Raw genomic sequence first — 21,774 nt, forward strand, 5'->3', positions numbered from 1 at the left:
TACTTGCAGTCCATCAGCAAGCCTTCTACCTTTGCACTATTAATTAGTTCAGTGACGATCAAGCTGATGCTACCCAACTTCAGGCTCTCCTGTCTCATTGTTTTACTCCAGCAATTCTTAAAAACGACTGATAGCTCCCTCTTGCCAGAGATTAATGTTAAGACAAGTCCATTAAGTATTATCAATGCGATCCCAGTTTTAATATTCCAACTTCTTGTCTGACATTTATTTCTGTGCCCCCAAAACACATGAGCTAGTGTCTTTTTCTCTGAACAATCTATGTTCTTTAGTAATTCCCATCCATTGCACACTTGGATTCTTCTACCTTAAAATGTTCCTTGACTGCTGGTCAAATGATGTTCATCTAAATTGTACTGTGGCATGTGTGCACACGCACACACACAGACACACACACACACACACTCTCTCTCTCTCTCTCTCTCTCTGAATATTTATAATATTGACTAAAGCAATCAATCCTTAGTTTTAATGACTACTTTTCTGAAGGCTCTCCTGGCACTCCTAATGAATGCTGTTTCCATGGCATGTTTTCAGTATCATATTTTACAGATATAGATAGATAGATAGATAGATAGATAGATAGATAGATAGATAGATGATAGATAGATATAGATATATAGATATACATATATATGTATTTTATATATATATATATATATATATATAGATATAGATATAGATATAGATATAGATGTATACAGATATATATTTTGCTATACCATTTACCTTGGCATATTATAATATTTATGTGTCTCCACACAATTTTTTTATTTTTCATGTTTTTTACTATAGTATCATGCCCAGTAAGTGGTCAAATAATGTATGGCTTAAATGCCAGTAGAAGAGATATTAGAGACCAATATTTATAAGTGACAGATGTGAGATCAATTCTACGACTTATTAGCTATATGAGCTTGGGCAAATAATTCTCTAGGGCTTCGTTCCTCATCTATAAAATGAGAAAAACAGGACATGCTGAATAGGGTGGCTGGGAATATTCACTGATGTGTAAAATGCAGTGCTTGGCACAAAATAATCAATTATTGTTGTGGCTATGTTGCTGCCATCTTCTCTTTGAGTACTTTGTAGCTGTCTAATCGCTTCCGTTTCTTATCACATGTGGCCCATTTAAAGACACTTATCACTTGCTACCTTTTGTACTTCACTGGAAATTCACTGGGAGCAGGACTATTTCTAATCCATCTTTGTGTTTCATCATCCTCAGTGGCCACTGCTTGCACATGAAATGTAGCTAACAAATCTTTATTGAAAACATCAACCTGTCACTGAGAAAGTATATTTATTAATGTGTTTTTAATGAATGGTATATATTTTTTTTTACTGATAGCAAAGCAAAAGTATGCAAAAGTATCTAATAGGGAATTTTTGTTCTTACCTATAATAATAAAAGCATAATATGCAAATTGACCGAAAGACCCAGCAGAATGACTGTCTGGACGACCTTCCAAAGGACCACACTATGACACACACTGGCGCCAGGCCAGCCCAGGCGGGTGCAATGCGATTGGTTGGGGGGCCCCACCATCGCCCCACGATTGCCTCAAAGAGGGAGGCCCAGGCCACCATCTGTGCGGTGATTGATCCCGGAGCCCCGGCCAGGTGGGAAGGGCCTCCCTCTGCTGAGCGATTGATTGCAGAGCCCCGTAATCAATTGCTCCAAAGAGGGCGGCCAAGGCTACCAGGCCAGCGGTGCTTTGGCGGGTGTGTGGGGGCTGGCCAGCAATCACTCCGCAGAGGGAGGCCCAGGCCAGACAAATGATCGCACCCCACGCCTGTCGCCCGCAGAGGGAGGCGACTGGTGGTGGGGGAGGAGGGGGAACGCCACACAGATGGCAAGCAGTGGCAGCAGCGGGGGTGGGACCAGCTGCCGGCAGCCAGGAGAAGAAAAGCCCTAATAGGTCCTGATTGCTGGCCAGGCCTAGGGACCCTACAGGAGGGGTTCCGGATTGCGAGAGGGCGCAGGCCAGGCTGAGGGACTGCCCCCCTGCCATGCATGAATTTCTTGCACCAGGTCTCTAGTATTACTAAATAAAATGCTTATCAGAGGTTTAAATATCATTCTTGAAATGTTTTATCAAGAAAGTGCTGAAATATCTAAGAATACAAATCAAATAGCTATTATGTATACAACATATGACAAAGACTGCACAGCTTACATGTATTTTAGAATCCCAAAACTTAAAATAGAGAAGACAATTGTATTTTGATATATTGAACTGAACAGGTTATTTAACCTGGGATAAACTGATTTAATATTTTTAAGAATACAACATTTATAAAGCAAAATTAAGCTTGTATTCATTTTAAATTTTAATTATTCTTGTCTCATCTTTTATATTTATTGTCCCTTGGTTTCCAGAGTGACTAGTAAAATCTATTTAAAAAAATTAAATTTAGGATGGCCTGGTGGCCCAGTAGGTCAGACCATCATCCCATGCACCAAAAAGATTTCAGGTTTAATCCCAGGCCAGGGGAAATGGGAGGCAACTAATCGATGTTAATCTCTCTCTCTCTCTCTCTTTCCCTCCCTCCCTCTCCCTTTCCTTTTCCCTTTCCCTCAAATCAATAAGAACACATCCTGGAGTGAGGATTAAAAAAAAATATTAAATTTCAGTGGAATATATAACGGATTTTTTTAAAAATCCCCTTGAACATAAACATTTTAAAGCTTACTTTTGTTCCCCATTATTGGATTATTTAACACAGTGCGTCCTTCATTTGTTGATAAATTTGTACCACCTTGCTTCATAAACAGATTTAATATCTTTTAACATTACATCTACTTTTACAATTTTAAAGTAGATGTAATGTTAAAAGATAATGGCATTTTTTTTGTTATTGCGAAAAGGTCTAGAATATGAATAATGTATAAGAAGCCTGCTTATCCTTCAGTTTCTAAGTTTAATAGGAAGTCAAGGGAAATGGATAGCAATGCACTTGAAAAATTAAAGCTGAATGTTTAATTTTCTATGCAGTCTCTCTAACAAAGCTTTATTGCATATCTAGTAGGAGCTTAAAAAGTACAAACAAAAAAGCTTCCCTGCAGAACAATCAAACAAACGAAAACTAAACTTTTATCATAGCTTTGTAAAAGTATATTAAGTCGAAGGAAAATAAAATTCAATTTACAAACCTTTTACTTTGGAAAATAAATTGAGAACTTTCAAAACTGTATTGAAAATTAAGTGCTACAATAGAACTTATGATCACAACAGAAAAGCCTTTCATTGTTAATGTGACACTAATTGTAAGGAAGGCTGTGTTTACCGATTGGAATGGTGCTATTTGCACATGTGACAATAAAATCTGTCTCCTTGAATACACATAAATTGAAAAAGTTGTTCTTCACAATGTCCTTCATTTAAATTGGTGGTGTTTTAGTACTCTCTCTTTCTGTGTGTGTGTGTGTACATATATACATTTATATTTTTCTATTTTATAACAATATATTTTATGTCTAAACACATCATTTAACAAGTTTGCTGAGAAGAAATAGCTTTAACGCTAAACTAAAAATCTTATGAAATAATATTTTGTTGGATAAAAATTCTAAAAATATTAAAGCAGAGTGGCCATTATTACAATTCCATCTTGAGATAATATGAAAAATATTCATATTCCAAATTTTTTTATTTTTGAGAGACAAGGATGAATCATAAAAATGTATTAATCTATATTTGAAAAATATTAAAATATTTTTTCTTTTAAAATTTCTTAATAGTTTCCAATTATTCTTGCTCTGTAGTATTGTAAAGATGAAAAGTGGTAACAATTTAAATGGCCAATACTCTTTTGTTTCTAGTTTTATTGAGAAATAGTTGACATCTATCACTGTACAAGTTTGAAGCTTCCTGTAGATGGTTTGATTTACAAATATTGTGAAATGATTACCAAAATAGGTTCAGCCAATAGTCTTGTATAATGATTTCATTACATCCTGCTTATTAGAGAAATATCAGAAAATACAAATTAACAAACTATAATTATATCAATTTATAGTCATTAATTATATATTGTATATAATATATCCTTTTACATTTATAATGTACATACAAAGTGTATATACACACACACACACACACATACACACACACACACAACACATTTTTTTGTATCCAGGATTATACAATCTTTATGGCTCCATACTATTTTCAGCTATGGAGTAGGCATTGAGCTTTTTGTTTATTTCAAACAGAAGAGTATATTTCTATTTCAAACAACACACAATAGCAAGAATAGAACTTTAAAACTATAATAATCAAACCACCCCACAGAATGCAAAAATTATCCAAAGCCTGATAACATTTATATTTAATAAAATTGCAAATGTTTGCTTGTTTTGGAAAAAAAAGTGTTGGCCAACCTTCTTTAACCTAATTGCCTTTCTTTGGCCAACCTGCTCTGATCTACAGTTATTTAGCCAATGAAGAACTGGCATTGACAGTGATCATGATGATTAAATGCAGGTTGGGTGTCAGCACCTAAAAAAGTAGATAGAAGATAATGAATAGAAGATTATGTTCAAGACAAATCTGGGAAAAGATAAGAGGTAATCTGAGTGTGTATTCTGTGTCCTGCATTGTGTTAAACACCTTATGAATAGAGTATCATTTACTTTTCTGAACTCTGCCAGGTAGAAAGAACAAAAGCCATTCTGTAGATGTCATTCCTGTAACGCAGATGATTTGGTAAATGACCTCATATCACACAGAGAGCAGAGCCTCAATTCTGAATTCACGGCCCATGTCAGACTTTCCAATAAACTGTACCAAGAAGTATGTGGTAGGCTAAAGATTATTCCTAGGTTGGCTGGTTCACAGTGAGAGGATGCCTGCATTGAACTGATAGATTTCATTAAAAACTGCAATTTAATATTTCTCATTTTTTTCTCAGTTTTTGCAGATACTATCAGAGTCCAGTAGGAATTAAATTAAGTCACGTAGCGTCATCGCTACATCTCTCATTTGGACAAAGCAGAAAACAAACAGTAGCGGGAAACAGAATTGTTTATATCCCATCCTAGTGGTGTTGCTCCATTAAATGACATGTTGAAAGAGAATTCAATGTTTTAATTGGATTTCATGCTAATCAAATCCTTATAAATGTAGGTGAGATTACATATCTTCATTGTGTTCTTTTCCTTTTCTCATTAGTTATCCCTAATTTTCATTATGATTATTAACATAACATTAATATTCTTAGGAGGTGCCAGAAAAGATTATGTGTCATGCTGTGATACATTAAAGCCAGAGAAAGAACTGCTTCATTTTTCACTGTTTTTACAGATAATTTCTTTTATAATCTTGATACATTTTTCTACGGTTCAGAACTTTCTATTAATAATTTTTCTTTGAAAAATAGCATTTTTCTAACCATATTTATCTGTAAAGGAGAATTACGGAATCTTGTCTACATTCTTAAATTGCTGGCCTTTTTATAGATAGCGTTAGTAGAATTTTTTCTGAAAAAACCTATTTAAGAAATTTTACTGGCTTGTTGATTTTTTTTTTTATTTAAGAGAACCTCAAGATATTTTCCCTCAAACATAAATTAATTACTAAAAGATAGTCTTATTTAATTTTATGGTTTGCTATGGTACAGCATGATAAGGACCGCAAGCCCCAATATATCATTTTTTTAAAAAAGTATTTTAAAAAATCCTCTTTGGATAAGTTGATGCTGGTACTACCTGAAAGATGAGATTTCTCCTAGCTGTGCTTTTAGGGTTTCTTTCTCAGAACCTCACACCTGTATATATAGAGACTATATTTTTCTTAAATTTCTTACAGCTTCCCGAAAGAGAAATACCAAGCCATTAATAATTATTTACAAAGAGACTATGGACAAAAATACTCATAACAGTGTTAAGATAATACCACTCTCTTAAAACATATAAATATGTTTCATACATATCATTTGGATCATTGCTGCTCTAAGAGAACTATATCATTTTAATATATACAAGTTGAAATAGTTATATTGATTATCTCTCAATGGAACAATATGCAGTGGAAATAGTACACTCAAAAGTATTTCAAGGAGAATTTGCCTAGTCATTACATAATGGAGGAAACTTATTTTTATGGGGGTGTATACTTTATTATTATTATTTTTATTTTTTCTTATATCAACATTTTTATTAAAAGTTTCTTTTTTTTCTTAAATACATTTTTATTGATTTTAGAGAGGAAGGGAGAGGGAGAGAGAGCTAGAAACATCAATGATGAGAGAGAATCATTGATTGGCTGCCTCCTGCACGCCCCGCTACTGGGGATCGAGCCCACAACCCAGGCATGTGCCCTTGGCCAGAATCGAACCTGAGACCCTTCAGTCTGCAGGCCGGTGCTCTATCCACTGAGCCAAACCTGCTAGGGCAAAAAGTTTCTTAACTTTTCTTATAAACTAACTCTTATTTTTCCATTAAGAATAAAAATTAATATTCTATGTTGATACAAAAGGTGAGTTCTAAAAAGATAGGCCCACTATTTGGTTTCAATGACAAAATATCTGAATATCCAATAAAATTGTCTTTTTAATACTTTACATGCACTATGCATGCTGAATTAAGAACATTTTGAGTCTGAGATTACTATTATATGTAAAAAGAATTATTCAGATAAAATAACTAACAATGACTGAATATTTATTAAATGATTTCAGGGAGCCAGGCACTGTGCTCAGTGCTTCATAGGAGTTGTTTTTCATTTCTGTTCATAAGAACTTCATGAGACAGTACTGTCATCACTTCTAGGCCTGATGCTTATAGAATTTAAGAAACTTGTCTAAAGTTACCCAGCCCATTCATGGTTAAAAGTTAAAATCTTGGTTTGTCTTCATCATGATGCTTTTGGAAAAGAGACAGATATAGATGTCAATATTACACCATTGTTTTTAGGGCCTTTCTGCTTTGTATTCATTGACCTTATTTATCATGATCTTGGGATTTAGTGTATTCCTAACATATGATTAAGCTTTAATCAATATCGACTTAAATGAAAAGCTCCTTACTTCCCTTAGTAATTTCCATCATGACAGAAGGAGCAGGAGCCGCCTTTCATGGCCTGCCTACAGATGTGCTCTTCTTATTTGTTTGCACATTTGGTCTCAGCCTCATCTCACAGTCAGATTGTTGCTCTAACCCAAACAGTCAACCCACAAAGAGCCTCTTCCTCAAAGGGGACTGCCTTGCCCGGGGCAGATGTCGCTCAGTCCTGCAGTGGGTGTGCTCTGTGTTTGAAAGGCACATTGCTCTGTGATGCCTGTTCTCTGCAGAGGGCCCGATTCCTTCTTCCACTTGGCTCTTCTAAGACTTCAATCTGTTCCCTTTCACTTACTGCTCCTTGTGATTGCTCTACAGCATGAAACAGCAGAAAGCCCGGTGCTCATGTGCCCCGATAGCATTTTCCAATCTGTTTCTGACCTGTGAACATGATTACAGTCTTTTTAGCTCAAAACCTCATCATTCTGGCTTACAACTCTGGATTTTGAAAGTCAGAACCAGATAAATGCATGTGCTTGTTCATCCTAAGGTGTATTCCTTCTACCAACCCCATCTTACTGTCATCTCTCAGTCACTGCCACCAATAGTAGAGTGCACCATTTCCCCAAAACATGCTTTCTTGCTAGAAATCATAAGAGAAGAATGTGACATGGTTTCACTAAGCATTAGAAAGAGATAATTCCTTAATATTGACTAAAGAGAAGATTAAAAATATGAACTCCATTTTTGTCAGAATTATTTTATTATATCCTCCAAGAATAGTTTAAAATCACCAAAATTTGAATAAAATTCCCTTTGTTTCTATGTATTTAGAGTTTTAGAAACATTTTTAAGACTTTTTTTTTAATCTTTCAAATTATATCTCTGGAAGTAATTAGATCAAGGAATAGAGCAGTTTTAGTCTTCTCTCCCAAATAAGAACTATTCTGATTGATTAGATTAGGTTTCCTATTTTGGAACATTACATAAATGGACTTAGGAAATTTATATTTTTTTCCTGAATTCATTTGCTCACATTATAATTCTTTTCTTTTTTTAAAAATAATATATTTTATTGATTTTTTACAGAGAGGAAGGGAGAGGGATAGAGAGTTAGAAACATCGATGAGAGAGAAACATCGATCAGCTGCCTCTTGCACACCTCCCACTGGGGATGTGCCCGCAACCAAGGTACATGCCCGTGACCTGAATCAAACATGGGACCTTTCAGTCCACAGGCCGACGCTCTATCCACTGAGCCAAACTGGTTAGGGCTCACATCATATTTCTGAGTTCCATCTATGTCATTGCATGTAGCAATAACATTACTTTTCATTGTTCAGTAGAATTCCACTGTACAAATATACATCAGTACAGTATTCTATGTACTGGTGATGGACATTTAGGTTGTTTTTAGCTTTTTATATTACAAATAGTGTACATGTCTACAAATAGTGGATGTTTTGTACATGTTTTTGTGAGCATGTGAGTGCATTCTGTTGGGTAAATACTTAAGAGTAAAAGTTCTGAGTAAGGGGATATGCCTATGTTCACACTTAATAGATGATCTCAAACTGTTCTCCAAAATGTACTAATTTACACCCCATCAGCAATATCTGAGACCTCTAATTGGTTTGAAATTTTTCTTATCTGTCTTTTAAAATTTTAGCCCTTCTGATGGTTTATTATGATTTAGAATTCCCTAGTTTTAATAAAATTGAATGGCCAATTTTTATATCCTCTTTATGAAGTGCCTCTTCCAGTCTTATTGCTATCTTTATTTGGACTTTTTTTTTATGCATCAATTTATTAGAGTTCATTGTATACTGGGAAGATCTTTGATGTTAGGTTATGGCATATGTTAGGGTCTATTGGCTTCAGGTGGTAATAAAATATTTCACATTACTATGAACCTCATTGAGCTGGTCTTTTTATAGATTGCTGGGACAATAAAGGGCCATGACTATCTAGGGAAAAAAATTCTGGGAACAAATAAAATGAAAAATATACAAAAGAGATACAGGTTTACAAAAACTAGTATAGCTACCACATCAAGTTTTAGGATCACCTGGATGTAGAGAGATCTATAGTTTAGATTTTTATTATTTCTATTCATTAGCACGTGTTTGTTATTTTTTTGTTAATACAGAAATTTCTGTATCTATTTTTGAAAAGAAAAAGTCTCTTTGCAATTTTCAGATGTACAGAGACTTATGAACTAAACAATATAAATTATATTTTCGTTATGTACATAATCTTGTTCCAGGCTTACTGGTTTTCATTAATTAGAACTAGTAGGGGGAGTAACCCATTCTTATGATTTATTTGGAATTAAATTTTCTTCATAATATACAGGGTATTTTAAAGCAACCTAGCGCTTTATTCTTTGTATTGGCAATATTAATAGGCAGTTCAATATTAAAATATACTTAGAGAAATAGGAATAAAACCTTTTGGAAAAGCTCATTTAAATCATTTTTGTTTAAGATTGGTGTTATATGTCTCCTGTGTTGGGCCAATTCAAAGCAAAGCTAAATGGACGTTTAAGAAATTACAGGACATTTTCAGACAAATGTAATTCTTATTTGCCTGAATTATCTTTGGGATTGTGTCTTGCAACACAGTCCTTAATTTCAGAAAAGTTTTGAGATTTTTAAACTGAATGTTACTATTCCAGGCAGATCTCTACCCGATGATGGAAGATACAGTCCTTGAAACATAGGAGAGTACACACCACCATCACTGCTCTACAACGTATAAAATCTCCTACAAAGTAATGCAGGTTTGACTGAAAAGGAGCTATTCCATGTTCATACTCTGGAATGTTAGACATTTAGTCATCTGAAAGACATGCACGCATTAAATACATTTCTAATCCCATTAGAGCAGTGGTTGGCAAACTGTGGCTCACGAGCCACATGCGGCTCTTTGGCCCCTTGAGTGTGGCTCTTCCACAAAATACTGACTTCTGCGCATGGGCCATGAAGTTTCAATCGCACTGTACATGCGTGCCCACACGTGGTATTTTGTGGAAGAGCCACACTAGAGTATGACCAGACTTTGAAATATATGAGCCACCAATGAATTTAGGAAAGGCCAAATTATTAGGCCATTCACCAAAATAAACTATTTTTCTTAATTTATCATGTTCAATGGCTTAAAACCCATTAAAAAGTTCTCATAATTTATATTTTTAAGAAAATTTCTACTTATGTGAGCCACTTCTCATTTGTTTTTAAGGACCTAAACTTTCTTTAATTTCCAGACATATTTAGACTGGAAAAGAGTAGGCCCATGTCTATTTTAAGCAATAAAATTTAAGGCATTCTTAATTAAATTACATCCAAACCAATAAATATAAATTGAATTACTAATATGTGAATATGATGCTTTTAGCTTTTTCTCTGTGACAATAAAAAGACTCATTTGGCCCTGACCGGTTTGGCTCAGCGGATAGAGCGTCGGCCTGCGGACTCAAGGGTCCCAGGTTCGATTCCGGTCAAGGGCATGTACCTGGGTTGCGGGCACATCCCCAGTGGGGAGTGTGCAGGAGGCAGCTGATTGATGTTCCTCTCTCATTGATGTTTCTAACTCTCTATCCCTCTCCCTTCCTCTCTGTAAAAAATCAATAAAATATATTAAAAAAAGACTCATTTGTGTAGAGAAGGGGAAGGGTTAAAGAAATAGAGTAAGATAAATATGCAGAATTATTTTATCTGAACACTTCATTTGTGCCTATAAAGATAGACTTGGAGATTGTCTATTCATACTAATAACAAAAACAAACCAACAAACAAACATAATTTTGTACTTCTTTAGACTAATAAAGACAAACGTTACGTGTTAGAAACTGGTGATGATACTTCACAGCTCTCAACTTGTACAGGGAGAAAATGTAGGCTTAAAACGCACAGTCATTTGTTTGCATATACACCACAGAATAGATACGAAATCTATTCTAAGAATACATCAGATATAATAATATAAAAATAGTTAAAGGGAAAGAAGGCAGAGACTAAAGCAGAAACCAGAGAGAAAGTTATCATACTACATGTGTATTGCATTCAACTTCTAAAATTGTGAAACATGAGTCAGATATTTGATTTTGAGCTCCAGTAGACCAAACCAAAAGGAAAATATTAGTAACTTTAACAGTCTGTAACCATAAATACACCAGTTGTCAGAAAACAACAATTTTCTTGACATAGCTTTCTCCAGTGGGACTAAATGTATGGAAAACTGTAATAGATACGTAACATTCATAAAGATATCACCCAATGTAAGCTCCAAACATTGACAAGAAGGGAAATTTCCAGAGAAATGATGAGTCATGTTACGCTTAATGTTGTAATCAGGCCCAAGGGAGTTTAATCAAGACAGTATTTTACTTATCTGAAAATCAATAATTCATTCAAATATTACATGGAAATTATTGATTAAACAGGTTAAAAGACATGGCATTATGTAAAAAATAAATGAACAAATAAAATTTTAAATGAACACCAATGTTTGGCACAATATATTCATAATGTCATTAAATGTGGGGAACCATTGTGCCTGCTTAGCTGCAATTTGAATTCTAGCAGAAAAAAATGGGCACATAGATATATGATAACAGTATAATGTGTTTAAGTGCCAAATTAGACATAAGGTGTACTATTTCTGTGACTCATTCATAAACAGAATAATAATAGTAACTACCTCATAGGATTTCTGAGGGGAAAAAATAAATTAATTCCTGAGAAGTGTTTAAGACTATCTAGCATGTTGTTACAGCTCAGGGCAGGCCACCCCCAACATATGCCAAAGTGGCATATTGATTATATTGAATTAAAGTTACTTAAAAAGGTCACCCTGATTTTCCTCCATACCTCTGAAAGTGGAAATAAATCTTCCATGTGAAAGGTACCCTCAATGCACCCTGAGGAAAGAGACACACCCCTATCAGTAGAGAGAGAATTCAGGACTGGGAAGCCTGTATAAACAAACAAACCCTGTAACTTTTTACTAATTTACTCTCCCAAACACTAACTTTACTTATTCCTTACTAAGTAAGCGCCAAAACCTGTTTCTTTTTTTCTCTTAATCCTCTTTGTCTAAATAATATAAAGCCCTAACTGGTTTGGCTCAGTGGATAGAGCGTTGGCCTGCAGACTGAAAGGTCCCAGGTTTGATTCCAGTCAAGGGCATGTACCTTGGTTGTGGGCACATCCCCAGTAGGAGATGTGCAGGAGGCAGCTGATCGATGTTTCTCTCTCATCGATGTTTCTAACTCTCTATCCCTCTCCCTTCCTCTCTGTAAAAAATCAATAAGATATATTTAAAATAAATAAATAACATAAAAACTGCTTTGGTCATTTTTCTTTAGATTTCATTTCTATGAGACCTCCTTACATTTGTATGTAATTAAATTTAACTTTCTCCTGTTAATCTGCCCCATGTGAATTTAAATTTTATACCAGCCAGAAGAACCTAAAAAGGAGGAGAAAAATCTCTTCCTCCTCAATAGTGTAAACACAAGGTAAGAGTTTGCTATTAGCACCATTTGGACATGAGTCAGGCATGAGCCGGGCATAATAAAAGATGCTACACTGGGGACACAATACTACATCCCCATGAATGTGCTGAAATTGTTTTCCATCAGGCTCATATCAGCAGGCATAGGAGCAAATTATATTGCTCTCTGCATTGTTAACCTCGCATGTTTCTATACTTTTTGCCATGAGAGAAAATTGCATTCTCTGTGACTTTGGCTTTTTCTCTCAACATCGTCATCTAAAACCTCTTGTCATCATTTCATTCTTGTTTTAAAAATGTAGTAAAATTTTAAAATCTGTGAGTGAGAACTCTCCACCCATTTCTTGCTATTTTTCAAAATATTATTTTCTTTTAGTCCATAAATTTAAATCTGGCTTCTTTAATAACTCAGGAATGCAATGTTTATAGTTTTTTTGACTTTTTGTAGACATCCAGTCAACATTTTAGTTCAACTTTTCTGACACCGAGTTTTTCATTTCTACAATTTGTAGAAGAAGAGATTAATCTTTATTGCATTAATTTCTGGAAACTTATCTTCATAATTCAGAAGTTTTCAAAATTAATCTTGTTCTTATTTTACATCTCCCTATATTTTCATTAAATTAGGCTATTAGTTGTAGTAATAAATATTGACATGTAATAAACTGGAAAAGTTGGATAATAAATTGAAAGGTGTTTCTAAAACCAGACCTGACTTGCTATCTTAATAGAGGAGATCATAATTCACGGGGCACATTTCATTTTAAAAATCAGTTTGTTGCCTTGTAAATTATGTCCTAATTTTTTCATACAAATTTAATAAGTTCTGTTATTTTTTGCCAACATTCTACTTCTGCCAAGATTCTCCTCCTCACTCTCCCTGGGAAGCAACATAATCTAGAGATTACAAGCATAGGCCTTGGATAAAGGGAAACCTAACTTTGAATTCTGTCTTTGCTGGCTGAGTGATACTTGGAAAGTTACTCAACCTTACAAATCTTCATTTTTACAAGAATACAATAAGGGACAATTGTAAATAGGTGTTTTATTTACTTGTTTGCTTGCTTATTTATTTAAACAAATTCTGTAAGCTAAAATAAGTAAGGGTTTTTCATAGTTCTCAGAGAAATAATATTGACAAATACATGGCAGCTATTATCACTAGTAAGGTATATTCATTAATAGTTTTCAAAGGCCCACAAGGAACAAAAAAGTTAATGTTCAAAGGATTAGCTTACTTTTCTTATCTCACACAGAAAATTATGAGTAATGTGACAAACATACATGACTTTTCAACTTAGTTTTTATTGGACAAGTAGTTGCTTTTTAAAAAGTTCTTTCTCTACTCTGGATACCGTTTATTGGACTTTAAAAAATATATGTTGTAAAAATAAAAATATATGTTGTAAATATTTCCTTTTTGCTTGTTGCTTGTCTTTTAATCATTTATAGGATCTTTGTCATAATAGTCTATTTATTATTCTGATAAAATAAAATTTATCAGTCATTTTTTCATTAGCATAGTGATATTCAACTAGTGGCCTGCCCCCAAAGAAGGGTAGATCAGAATTTTCTGGGGATTCTGACATGTACTCTTTGTAGGCTGAGAAGGAGCCGTACGGCCCACTGTGAGCATCACTGCCAAACTGTTGCAACTGATACTGATATCACTCATGATGTGTTGGGGAATAAGTGTTAAAGACCACAGTTACACAGTCAGGAAATATAAATAGAGTAACACAGATACTTCTGAATCTGAATGTGAGATTCACATTCAAACCAACTTAAGAAGAATGAATACTATTGAAGAATAACAGCGTTGAAAAGAATAGTTTTCATATTCAATCAATATTAGTGATGCCCACCCCACACCTTTGGTAGTTTTCTTTTAATGTGCCAAAATATACATCACATAATATTTACCATTTTAACCATTTTGAAGTGCACAATACAATTACATTAAGCACATTCACATTGTGCTATAATCATCATCACCACTCATGTTTAAACTTTTTCATCTTCCCAAATTGAAATTTCATACCCATTAAACAGTAACTTCTCAATTCTCCCATCCCATAGTCCCTGGCAACCATGATTCTATTTTCTGTCTCTATGAATTTGACTGTTTTAGGAACCTCATACAAGTGGCATCATATAGTATTTGTATGTCTGTGTCTGACTTATTTCACTTAGCATAATGCCTTCAAGTTTTATCCATGTTGTAGCATGTAAAATTTTTTTAAAGACTAAATAATATTCCATTGTTTTGTTCATCCTTTCATCTGTTAATAGACAGATAAATTGTACATTTGAGATTTTTCTCCTTCCCACTGTGGATGAAAGGGGCCACATGCTGACCTGACAAGCTCAGGGGAGGCCTGCATGGCAGTCTTGCAGACTCAGAGACCTAGGGTAACCACAAAGGATGGTCTCAAATTAAACTTTGACTAAAAGCAGTTATGGTGGGCAGTTATGTCCTGGGCCAGTATCTTCACTGACAAGGTCAACCTTTACCTTAACTGAGCCTATCTGTCTTTTTGCATCTATGATAACATACCCTTGAAATGTCTGGGTGACTTGTGACTTCCCTTTATCTGGAGCCCCTGGGGCACAACCAAATGTGCTGGGCCCCAGGACAGATACCACAAATTCCTTCATCATCATGTTAATTGTTTCTGTACCCACCTAAGTATGTGTCCATCATTTTACTTTTTATCCAATCCCATGGGTTTCCCTGCTTTGCTTATCCCTCCTCCTTAATCTGTCACCAATGAATTTCATGTAGCCCACCTATGTTCCTCCTTTGATTGCAATGTATAAATGCAGATGTAACCCCGCCATTCCGGAGCACTATCTCAATTCGTTGAGGTTCTGCTTCCCGGCATATGTGGACAGTTTGGCTCAAATAAACTCACAAAAATTCTTTACAGGTTTCAATGTTTTTTTTACATTAACACCACAATGAAAATTTGGTGGGTCCAGTCGTGAGATATCAATATAAAACAATAGTAAATATAGAGGATATTTCCAAGTTAATTATTTTGTTCTATGTCCTTTAGACAACACCCAAGAATTACTCTATCATGGCATGAACATTCAAATTTTTGAGCCTGAAACCAGATGTCTACAGATCTTCATAAATAAAAGCCTTACTTATTTACTCTTTTCGGTCTAGTTTACTAGAATGTTAACTCCATAAGGGCACAGTCACAGCCTGTTTTGTGTGCCTCTGTATTTTCAGCACACACTGGGAATACAATATTTTCCAAATGAACTTTTGTAGGAAGCATGCCTCTGTGATTCATCTTCATAGAAAACAAAGAGCATGTGGCCAGGTGGTTACTGAATTTCCTCAGAGCAAACGGGATGTGGGGGTGGGGAGAGGGTGAGAGCTGTATACACGTGGCTGATAGCACATGTCCAAGGATGATTCCCCTACAGACAAAGGGAGGTGGAGGCAACTAGAAAAGGCCCAAGCCTTTTTTTTTTTTAAGTAACCCAATGGGAGACAGCACGATCTAGGCAACCTATTAGGAAACAGGTGATCAAATAGTACTCAGCCAATGAGGAACCAGAGGAGGGACTAAATAAATAGGCTATGTTCCCTGCCCCACGTGCGTTCCTGTACAATGGGTGCCCACTCTTGCGGGTGTTATCAAAAGTCTCATTTTCACCATGCTTCTGTTTCCCAGTCCGTCATTTGAAATTCGGGCAGGTGAGCTATTTCTCACACTTTCAAGTCTCTAAGCATATTAGAGATGTCACCTCAGAGCATACATAAATAACTATCTTTTACTCTCACTTAATGAATAATTCATTTTAATAATGCTCTCCTGGCGCTGCCTTTTCCCCAAACATATTCTTAATAATGCCCTTAATCACTATCCATATTTTAAGCTAATAAAAATAGTTTTATTCATTGATATGTCAGTCTCATCTTTTAGTCAATTCTATAATATGTCTCCTCTTCCCCTTCCTACACATAATACAAGTTTAAAATTTACCATTATGCATTTCACGCTAAGCTAAAAAAAAGAAAAAATTAACTTGCATGTATGGTAGATGAAATATGACCTTACCCCAATATGATATAGTAAGTGGCACAAAAACCTCTTTTATAATCCTGGACTGCTTCCCTATTTTTTAAATCATCTTTCCATCAAACACCAGAGCTTGGCTGGCCCTGATTCAGTGCTGTTTCCAATAAGATTTTTGCTGCTCTAAGTATGAACTGAGGTCTGCTTAACTCACTTTCACTCTGATTCAATTTGGAAAGGGGAAGAACACAGGCTTCAAGGCTAAAGACAGAACTTAAAAATGTTCACCATTCAAAGATTGATTACTCTCATCATCTCCTAAGGTACCTGTTCCACAAACACACTGCACATTGTTTCTTGCCTGTTTGGCTCCTGTGTTTTCCTCTGCTTAGACTATCCTCCTCATTTAACATTCACTGTGAAAATCTAACTACCCTCCTGTGCCTTGCAAATTCTTTTCCCTCTAGGAAACCTTTCATGTTTTTTTACCAATTGAAATGTCTCCTTCCTTAGAATTCACATGGCGATTTGTGGTTTCCTAACTGAATTATTATAGCATATACTTGCATCAATATATTGCTAAAATTTTATCTCTCTTCCAATTTAAATAGAATATTTTTTTGCATGAAATTGCTTTCCTGGGAAACACCCCTTTTCCAGCCTGAAAAACCCACGGATCAATTGAAGGGAAGAAGATCTGCAGAGGTTCACTAATACTAGAGAAACATTCTATCCCATACTGTTTACTCATCACTCTTCATTCAGAAATCCATGTGTCCACTTAAAGACATCGCTCATCACCCAGATAATTCTTCTTATGTAGCCCTTTACACATCCTTATATGACTCAGTTTCCCACCTCACCTTTACCTCTACTGCCAAACGTTCCTTCTCTAGGATCCTCTGGAATTCATAGACCATCATCATCAACATCCCCTAAGTACCACTGTGGCTTTCTGATTCCTCTCACCCAGCATCTCTCCCCCATAGAAGACACTGCTTTCTACAGCTTCTCAAACAGTGGCTCACATATTTTACATAATACAGAGCTTAGCAGTAGATAGATGGTATCTTTCTGTCTCTCGATTGCTTCTTCTAGAATATTACTCCATTCCCTTTGCCACTTCTACCAATTTGTCTGAAGCAAATGCCATCACCAGATTATATCATCCGCTAAATTATCTTCTACAGCCTTCCACAGACCTCTTTAATGATCCCCTTTATCAATGGAATATTTTAGCATTTGGCTTATTGTTTTTTTTCTCCACTACAATATATTATTAATATCATATGTGGTCATGTAAAAATCCATGGGGACATTCTATTCACAGGAGCATGTGACAGGTGACCACTCCCTCTCTTAACACACTTGTTCTTTACATGATGAATGGGTTCTGCATTCTCCTAGTGAATTCTCAGTATCCTTTGATGGGTCTCTTCCTGATCTCTAAGTGCTGAGTACCCAGGAAATAGTCTTTGGATTTTTCTATCTACACCCATTTTCTAGGTAATTTCATCCTGGCCAATGATTTCTCCAACTGCCTGGTTAAGAACTACGCTTGCATATTGAGAAAACCTCACCAACATATAATCTCCAAAAATGCACTCTTGATTTCTGCCACCCTAGTCATGGGGGAGCAATGGGGACCTATTCAGAACAAAAACCTGTCATTCTTTTTTCTTTTCTCTAGTGTCTCACATAGAATCCATCAGCAAATTCTTTTGGCTATCATTTGACTCCCTTCTCACTATTTCCTCTGCCTACTATCATGTTTCAAGCCATTATCAAATCTTGCCTGGAAAGGAATGCATTAGTTGGTTTCTATTTGTGTCTGCTAACACTGCTACTAGTTTCCACTCCCAACCCTGTACACATGCAGATTAATCCCTTTATATTGGACTAGAACACCATCGCATGATTCAAAATCCCGCAGGGCCGCCCACCCCTGAATAGCCGGTCAGGCCCTGCCTTGATCCCCGGACCCTGCAGCAGCCATGGCCGCTGCCAGTCCGGCCCTGCCTCCCTCTCTGGCCCTTGAAGCAGCTGTGGTCCTCCTGGTAATAGGGGAATAAAGGCAAACTATTCATGTGTAAAACTATAGGCAATCAGCTGGATTTTTTCAGGGAATTTTAATTTTAATGTGTGTATGTTAATGGCTATTTTTAAAAATTGGTTTACTAAGAACTTCCAGAAAAAAATAAAAAACCTGAAATGGAGAATCTAAAATGTTATAGTTTCTAAACATTTTCCCCAGTGCAAGGTAATATTTATAAATTTATTTCTTAGTAATTATTTTACTGTGAGTTCATGTACTGCCAACCATTAAAAATTTTTTAAACATAGTTGATAATTAGGAAAAATGGAAAATTATCAACTTTAGTTTTAGACATTGTATTTTTTAAATTCTAAGTAATTTTTCCTGACATACCCAAGTTTTTTAAACTTTTAGTAAAGTACTAGAATTAGCAGTGTTATTTTACATTTATATAAGTAGCATTGTGAAATTTAAAAATTATTGCAGAAATATAATTTCAGAATTTATTACATTATTTCTTCTATTAGAAAATGACAATTAAAAATCTATGAAGAAAAAACATGCATTTTAATATCTTATTCAATGTAAAACATCATAAATATTGTATTTTTTTTTTTGGTAGTAAAAATAAAATGCAAAATCGTGCTTAGTATTTGCCTCCTAATTAATCTGTATTTAGTTTGGCTAATTAAACTAATATATCTCCAAGTTGAAGACTTTGTTTAAACCAGAATAAGTACTCAGTTAATACATACATGGTTTTAGTTTATATGAAAAATTGGTTCTAATTTATTTGCGAAATTTAAGGTCTTTGCTTTTACTTTAGTTCTGTATCTTAATAAATTTGTTCATACCTTAACTTTGAGCACAGAATCAAACATCCTTGCATCTTCAGATACACCTCCAATGTAGAATTTTTTCTGAAACACTGGGGGATGATCATTTTCATCCTGAATCTCAATATAAACCTTAGCTGTATTGCCTATAAGAAATAATACATTTTTATTAGTGGTTACTTATTAGAAAAAATGCACTGGAGTAAATACTTATTGTACTTTATTTTTTTATGACTCAATGGAAACAACTTAAATCAAAAAGTAATTCCTAAGTGACATGTCTGATACCACAAAATCCATAATGATGCTTCAGACATAATGTTAAGTTATTGCTATTTCTTTTAATGAGTATAGTCTGATAATTCATTTTATTTGATTTAATAGACACTAAAGTATTGCATTCTGCTAATTTTATTGGAACAACTGACCTTTTCATGTTTACAAAGACTTCACACACATTATCGATTTCACAAAAGTGAACAAATATATAAATACCTTGTGAAATAATAGAAACTGACATAAACAAAATATACATTTTTTATTCTTAAGTATAAAACTGGCAATGATATTACTCTAACTTACATTAAATAAATGTTTTTGTTTTAGATTTAATGTAAGCAATGGTGCTTATTTCTGCAAAAGGAAAACAAGTTTTGTCATGCATTAGAGGCTATCTAGCATTCACTGCAAAAGATGCAGCTGGAGAGATGATTGCCATATAACTCATAGATGATAGGTTTTGTAACGTAAGCAATAGTAAATATTTAATACATTTCATTATCAAATATTAGAATCTTACCCCTTCAATCATCACACCTTTATTATTATTTAAAAAATATATTTTTATTGATTTCAGAGAGGAAGGGAGAGGGAGAGAGATAGAAACATCAATGATGAGAGAGAATCATTGATCAGCTGCTGCCTGCATGCCCACAACTGGGGATCAAGCCGGCAACCCGGGCATGTGCCCTGACCGGAATCGAACCTTGACCTCCTGGTTCGTAGATCAACACTCAACCAACTGAGCCACACTGGCTGGGCAATCATCACAACTTTAATGAGAAGTATAACACTTGTCACTATTTCAAGAATGACCCTTTGCAAACTAGGTATAACAAGGAATAAGTGGCTAATCATTCTGCAAAAAAAAGAGATTCAAATTACATATGTATTCTGATGTATTACTTAAGTGAACTTCTCTCATGCATTCCAATTAGGATCAAATAGTTGACAACTGAACTACAAGCTACTTATCATGGACACTCTAATATTGCTGCTTTGTACTATCCCTAATTATAACTAATTAACACCAATCTACTAGCACAGGGGGTGCATCACCAATGCACAATGTATCTGTGTTGGTTGAGTAAATGAATGAGTTATCTGCATTATTTTAGTGAGAACTTAAAACAGGCTGCTTATTGCTTGCCCTGTGATCAGAGAGACAAGAGAGTTAGTCCCAAAGTTTTACCCCTATCCTGCTGCTACTCACTTACTTTCTCTCCTACTAGTCTCTTTCCCACCATCCCTGAACTGGGAGAACTAGAATCAAGAGAAAAAAAAATGTGCTAGGTCAACAGAGAACAGGGCTAATGGCAGATTATGCTTCTCTATCCTACAGTGCCAGGGCTCGGAATTACACCCTGGTGAGCCACCAACAATCAGAGTTCATCTCTAGAATCAGAGGAGCTAACAGCTCTAAATTTAATATTTTTAAAGGAAAGTAATCTTAAACGATATCACCTTTCCGGTAGCTGTTTTCATGTTGTTAATAAATGACCACATTAGCTATGATCCCTATTTGCAGTACTGAACAAGTAAAGGTTATTTTCAACTCACTGTAAAGGAGAGATTTATGTTCTTGTAGCTTGCCTACTTTTCTCCTGGCACTTTAGAAAATGATCCAAGAAGGTTAGGCCCCGGCATAAAAGTATTACACCATTTGGAAATCTTTTAAAAAGCTATTATTTCCTTATGTATTGGGAAAATTAGGTGTGAGAATCAGTGTTGTAATTTATAACAATACTTATAAGCTATATAAAATATTATATGTATAAATTTTATAAACTCCAGAAGAATGCAGTAAAATATTTTAATATTATTTTAGCAGTTATTAAAAATCTCTAAAGTCATCAATTATAGACACATCTAGATAAATATGTATTTACACTATAGCTATCCAATGAACCTGGGGGGGGCATTCTGCTAAGAGAAATAAGCCAGACAAAGACAAGTACTGTATGATCTTATTTATATGCAGAATATTAAGAAGTAGAACTCCTAGAAACAGAGTAGAATGGTGGCTCTCAGATGCTGGGAGTATGGGAA

At 34.9% G+C, this 21,774-nt stretch overlaps 1 protein-coding gene across 16 annotated transcripts in view; it reads right to left on the minus strand.

Moving 5' to 3' along the window:
- PCDH15 (protocadherin related 15) overlaps nt 1-21,774 on the minus strand; it is a 537,899-nt gene that overhangs the window by 65,394 nt on the left and 450,731 nt on the right. For all 16 annotated transcript variants that reach the window (XM_023764291.1, XM_023764288.1, XM_023764290.1 and 13 more), the window contains one exon: nt 19,465-19,592. In XM_023764291.1, coding sequence (XP_023620059.1) covers nt 19,465-19,592 — 128 coding nt within the window. The remainder of the gene's footprint in view (nt 1-19,464; nt 19,593-21,774) is intronic.

The sequence above is a fragment of the Myotis lucifugus genome, unplaced genomic scaffold, assembly GCF_000147115.1.
Source record: "Myotis lucifugus unplaced genomic scaffold, Myoluc2.0 scaffold_326, whole genome shotgun sequence".
NCBI lineage: Eukaryota > Metazoa > Chordata > Mammalia > Chiroptera > Vespertilionidae > Myotis > Myotis lucifugus.